This window comes from Mandrillus leucophaeus, unplaced genomic scaffold (genome assembly GCF_000951045.1).
Source record: "Mandrillus leucophaeus isolate KB7577 unplaced genomic scaffold, Mleu.le_1.0 Scaffold146, whole genome shotgun sequence".
NCBI classification, from domain to species: Eukaryota; Metazoa; Chordata; class Mammalia; order Primates; family Cercopithecidae; genus Mandrillus; species Mandrillus leucophaeus.
Window position 1 is genome coordinate 4,220,415 of NW_012101432.1, and position 6,283 is coordinate 4,226,697.

The 6,283-nt window shown below is 37.1% G+C and overlaps 1 protein-coding gene across 2 annotated transcripts in view; it reads left to right on the top strand.

The window, feature by feature from the left end:
* The window catches only part of SATB2 (SATB homeobox 2), a 211,497-nt gene that overhangs the window by 125,780 nt on the left and 79,434 nt on the right, over nucleotides 1-6,283 (top strand). For both annotated transcript variants that reach the window (XM_011974555.1, XM_011974554.1), the window contains one exon: nucleotides 4,025-4,497. In XM_011974555.1, coding sequence (XP_011829945.1) covers nucleotides 4,025-4,497 — 473 coding nt within the window. The remainder of the gene's footprint in view (nucleotides 1-4,024; nucleotides 4,498-6,283) is intronic.

A 6,283-nucleotide genomic window follows, 5' to 3' on the forward strand; every position in this document is an offset into this window, starting at 1 on the left:
AAAAAAAAAAAAAAAAAAAAAAAGGCAAAACCTGTTTAAATGGTTTCTGAATTCGTGTTCTGCCTTGGTCATTGGAGATGCATCCTTTTGAGAGCATTTGATCCTTAGTCATTCTTAAAGTCGAGATGATAATTTTTTCTTCTTTCATTCTTGGGAGTAAAGAACTTGGCTTTTATTGGTAGAACTGTTAGGAACTGAAAAACATAAAGGGTGACTAGTCTCAGAGACAGAATTTAAAAACTGATAGCCCATGGACAGATCTGGTTTTCAGAAATGTTTTATTTGGCTTTTATTGTATTTTGAAATGGAATTAGTTGCTAACACTTAAAAATTAGGAGATATCATGTAAAATCCAGATTTTTTGTTTTCTCAAAAAAAAAAAAAAACAAAAAAGAAAAAAACAAAAAAAATGACAATGTAAGAAAGAAACTGGCTGAGGTTAGGTAGTGGTTGCTAACTTTGAACTGGTTAGACTTTCTCTCCTCCACCTAGTTTCTTCTGCAGCTGGCTTTTCTGGCTGTTATCGACCTGAACAGTAGGTATTTGCATTTGCAGTTTCTTCATTAATATTTACTAAGTGGTTAGTACTTCATGGTGTTACTACAGATGTAATATGTCGCTATGTCTTTATAAGATACTTCCATAGTTACTGTTCTTAACTGTAAGAATTTATAAGGATCCACCTGGAAACTTATAAGGATAGAAAGAATGATTATATATAACCTCACAGAATATAGACTGACATTATTCAGACTCTTATTGCACCAATTCACATAGGTTTCATGGCGCTCTGATGTTTATGCTTCATTGTGAACATGATTTTGACTAGATCTATGAATGAAGTATTTTTAAATTAAGTGATTTAGATATATCTCAAGAAAGTAAACTCACTCAAATGTAATTAAATTGTTGAAACGTGAAAATACCAAAATTTTGGAAAATTAACATTTGGTCAAATAATGCATTCTATAGGAGGATGGTTCTGTGTTTTTTCAGCAGAAGATGAAATAGATGGCCAGGCACAGTGGCTCACGCCTGTAATCCCAGCACTTTGGGAAGCCAAGGCAGGTGGATCACCTGAGGTCAGGAGTTGAAGAGCAACCTGGCCAAGATGGGTGAAACCCCATCTCTACTAAAAACACAAAAATTAGTTGAGTGTGGTGGTGGGGCATACACCTGTAATCCCAGTTACTCGGTAGGCTGAGCACAAGAATCACTTGAACCCAGGAGGCAGAGGTTGCGGTGAGCAGAGATCGTACCACTGCACTCTAGCTTGGGGTAACAGAGTGAGACTCGGTCTCAAACCCCTCTCCCCACCAAGCAATGAAATAGATAAAATATTTCCTTATTAAGAATCTGAAAACATAATTTAATGTCTGAATTTATCTTTACTTTGACTGAATTAAAAGAAAATAAGCAAAAGTGAATCCAATATTTAACTGAGACCGATATTTCTGTCTCTAAGATTTTACTTTGGAATCAGTTCATGGTCTCTTTACCTTTTTGTTTTGTTTTGTTTTTCAGTGAGGAAATTATGATGGTAATTCCTGTTCTATGGAAACTGTTAGATTATGTTATCTGAAGGCTCCTAACCATTTGCTTGGTTTGGTTTTAAGGCTATGTACTTTAAAGTTTAATTAATATAATAATTGAAAAAGGTTTGCCTTTAGAAGATGAGTAATTTGTTTTCTTAACCTTATGAAGGAAAGGTGACATGTAAAACAAATGAATTACACTGTGAGGATTAGGCGGGATGCAGTGGCTCACACCTGTAATCCCAGAACTTTGGGAGGCCGAGGCGGGTGGATCACATGAGGCTAGAGTTCGAGAGCAGCCTGGCCAACATGGTGAAACCCCGTCTCTACTAAAAATACAAAAAATTAGCTGGGTGTGGTGGCCCATACCGGTAATCCCAGCTACTTGAGGCTGAGACAGAAGAATCACTTGAACCTGAGAGGTGGAGGCTGCAGTGAGCCGAGACTACACCATTGCTACAGCCTGGACAACAAGAGTGAAACTCTGTCTTACAAAAAAAAAAAAAAAGCAAACATTGTAAGGATTAAGTTAGAAATTGAGCCCTAAAAGAAGTTTGAAGTAAACTCTTGACTTACTTGGGAGTTTATAGGAATGTTAAGCAAGAAATCAGGCTTTTTTTTTTTTTTTTGAGACAGAGTCTTACTCTATCACCCAGGCTGGAGTGCAGTGGTGTGAGTTCCACTCACTGCAGTCTTCACCTCTGCCTCCTGGGTTCAAGCGATTCTCCCAACTCAACCTCCTGAATATTTGGGATTACAGGTGCGTGCCACCATGCCTGGCTAAATTTTGTATTTTCAGTAGAGACGGGGTTTTGCTGTGTTGGCCAGGCTGGTCTCGAACTCCTGACCCCGGGTGATCCACCAGCCTTGGCCTCCCAAAGTGCTGGGATTGCAGGCATGAGCCACCATGCCCAGCCAAACTGAGTTTCTTTAAAAAGCAGGAGAAAGCACTGTACTGTACATGTCTAAATATAAGGTGATACAAAGACTTGGATGTTCACATATTTTCCTAATGGGATATTTTGCATGCATAAAACTTGTAGACATGGATATAAAATAGTTAAATATCTACCCACATTTTAATGTATTAATTTACTTCCACGCATACCTTTTTAAAGTCACATATTACATAAAGTATTAATTTAGAAATACTACTTTGTTCCACCCTTACAGTTCATTGACTTTATTCAGATGCTTCACATGTAATTTGGCATCAGTGTCTGTCATCACCAACTCCCCTGTTTTGAGTCATCTCACCCAGTTGTCCAGCACACATCATTTCTGCCTAAATTTTTTAAGACTCAGTATTTTTTTAATAAAACCATGATTCTGTCACTGTTAACTATATGCGAAGCCATGCATGCCATTTGTATAATAGGGAGACAATTATTTTTTTATATGTGTTCCATAGGTGAATATGTTTGATCTCTAGCTTCTTAAAGTTATCTTTAATGGACTTTTACATAGTCATGTCCAGCATTTGCAATCATAAGAAATAATTGCTAAATTTGTATGGATTTTTTGCTTTCAAAAAGAGATCTCGTTAGATTATGTTACACCTGTAAGCATTTAACACTAATAATGATGGGATTGTTTCAGCCCCATTTCTTTACTCCAAACCAAACTTTGTTTTTCATGATAGAATAATACAGAGACTTGGATAAGGATTTGGCTATGAGATGACTGTCTTTCCTGAGACATTATCTTAGGAAAAGAAAAATACTTGCCTTGTGCTTGTGTATATGTGATACTTACTTTCTTTTCTCTTTCAAAGTATTCTTTAAATCTTTATTAAAGTGCAATATAATGTAATAAAGCAGATAACCTGGAGAGAGGGTGAACTTCATTTAATGGCAAGTTGAGGTGATGTTATTAATTTTGTTATTTTTTTTCTTATCTGAGTGCATAGCACAATGTTTAAAATATCAATTTCTTAAAGAAACATTTCTATAAAAATAGCAAGTGAGTCAATAAATGGATATACTATGTGGTAGACATTTTTTAATGAACATTTCCATAGTTGTATAATAATATTTATGTGAGCTTTTTACTAGAAGGTAGCACTTAATTTGTCAGGAGATGTTGTCCTTGTCATTTCCTGATAATCATTAACTACATACTACGGAAGATAAGAACAGCTGGCGCTTTTATAACAAAGGGTGATTGGGGAGATGATAGAGCTTGGGGATCTAAGAGGATTTAGAATGGTCAGTGGTTTCTGTCTTGGCTGTTTAATGAAATGCTTACTTTTAAGAATTTTAACAAATTGAAGTGGCAAATATTTTTACTTTCTTTCATATGTTCCATGAAAAAAACCTATTGTAACATTTTGCAGAAAAGAATGTCGCTTTTATGCTGGAACTTCCATCATTGTATGAAAAAATGTTTATATTATTAACATACCAAAAGTATAATTCAGTTCTACATATATTAGCAATAAATTGTACCCATGAAAATAATGATGAATTATCACTTTTATCTCTTAACAGTGGAAAGAGTGGAACGAGAAAACCTTTCAGACTATTGTGTTCTGGGCCAGCGTCCAATGCATTTACCAAATATGAACCAGCTGGCATCCCTGGGGAAAACCAACGAACAGTCTCCTCACAGCCAAATTCACCACAGTACTCCAATCCGAAACCAAGTGCCCGCATTACAGCCCATCATGAGCCCTGGTCTTCTTTCTCCCCAGCTTAGTCCACAACTTGTAAGGCAACAAATAGCCATGGCCCATCTGATAAACCAACAGATTGCCGTTAGCCGGCTCCTGGCTCACCAGCATCCTCAAGCCATCAACCAGCAGTTCCTGAACCATCCACCCATCCCCAGAGCAGTTAAGCCAGAGCCAACCAACTCTTCCGTGGAAGTCTCTCCAGATATCTACCAGCAAGTCAGAGATGAGCTGAAGAGGGCCAGTGTGTCCCAAGCTGTCTTTGCAAGAGTGGCATTCAACCGCACACAGGTACAATTAGCATTGAACACTGTAATTAACAATAATGCCGGGGACAGAATTGAGATAGTCATAATTATTTTTATCTGTTTAAAAAATTTTATGGAGCTCAGCACATAGAATTAGATTAATTAATAATCCTTAGTTAATGAAACACTGTTACCATTGATCCATGCATGACCATGATTAATTTACTAATTGTTTAATTTTAATGATGTAATGGACATCTTTGAACCCAACATGCAACTCAGGACCCCAAATGTTACTTATGACTTGGGTATGTACTCTCATCCTCTCCATTTACTGTTTCCAGATGTAACCCTGATCTTGAATTTTGTGATTATCACTCTCTTGCCATTTTTTTTTTTAACAAATTATAAAACTATGCATGCCCAATCCATTTTTTCCCTTGGTTTTGAACTTTATAAAAGAAATAAAATTATGTTTTATAATTTTATAAGTAAAGTTTTATTTAAAAATTTATAAAAGTCCTTCAAAACATACAAGTTAGATTTAAGATATTGATAAAATGATACTGGATAGTTTACTCTTACTTTAATGTTTGAGGGAATATAACATTACATGTTGAAAATGTAAACAGTTAATTCACACATGTCTTATTTTTATTGAGGGTGCTTATATGTAAGACATTGTTTTCCACCAGTAGTTCTTAAACTGGAGTGTGCATCAGAATCACTTGGAGGGCTGTGAAAACACAGACTGCTGGGCCTCATCCCACAGTTTCTGATTGAGTAAGTCTGAGGTTGGACTCAGCAATGAACCTTTCTAACAAGATCCTAGGTGATTATGATGGTAATGATCGGGGGCCACATGTTGAGAAACACTTACCTAGCCCTTATATGAGTAAGAACAAAGCAAATGTGCATAACCTCAGGGTGCTAACGATCTAGGGCTGAAAACCAGGTAACCAGATAACTAGAGTAAAATGTGAAGTGTGATGAGTAATGTTGGAGAGTGTAAGCAGTGGTTGTGGTGGAGGATCATGGCGAGGTGGAGGTGAGGAATACTTCGAGGAGAATGAATACCATAAGCCTTCAAAACAACAATAGGTTAAAGTTTCAGCACCCTGGTAAACACAAGGCAGGAAGCTAAGCTCTGTGTAGATGCAAAAAGGAGAAAAATAATGGGCAAGCACATATGTAAACAACACGCTAGAGTATTAGGTTGTCAAGGGGTTAGACCTTGAAGGATAAATAAAGTACAGCAGGCAAAGATGATGAAGAAGAAGAGTATTATTTTGAACTAAAGAAATTCATAGTAAAAATGTTGAGTTAAAAAATGCAGGAATAATTTGAAGACATAAAACAACTCATTTCTGAGAAAAACTGTATGAATGTACAGAATGTAGGAATGCCTTCATTAATCTGATATCTGTTCAGAGACACATGATAACACACACTATAGATGGACCTTACAAATAAAAGAAAGCATGCCGGATTGAAACCCCAGTAGTTTGGAAAATACAGGAATGTTTCCAGATTTAATTACTTCAAAAGTTAAGGGGCTGGGGGTGGTGGCTCATGTCTGTAGTCCCAGCACTTTGGGAGGCTGAGATGGGCAGATCAGTTGAGGTCAGGAGTTCAAGACCAGCCTGGCCAACATGATAAAACCCCGTCTCTGTTAAAACAAAACAAAAAAATTAGCCGGGCATGGTGGTGCGTGCCTGTAGTCTCAGCTACTTAGGAGGCTGAGGCAGGAGAATCACTTGAACCCAGGAGGCAGAGGTTGCAATGAGCCGAGATTGTGCCACTGCACTCTAGCCTGGGTGACAGAGTGA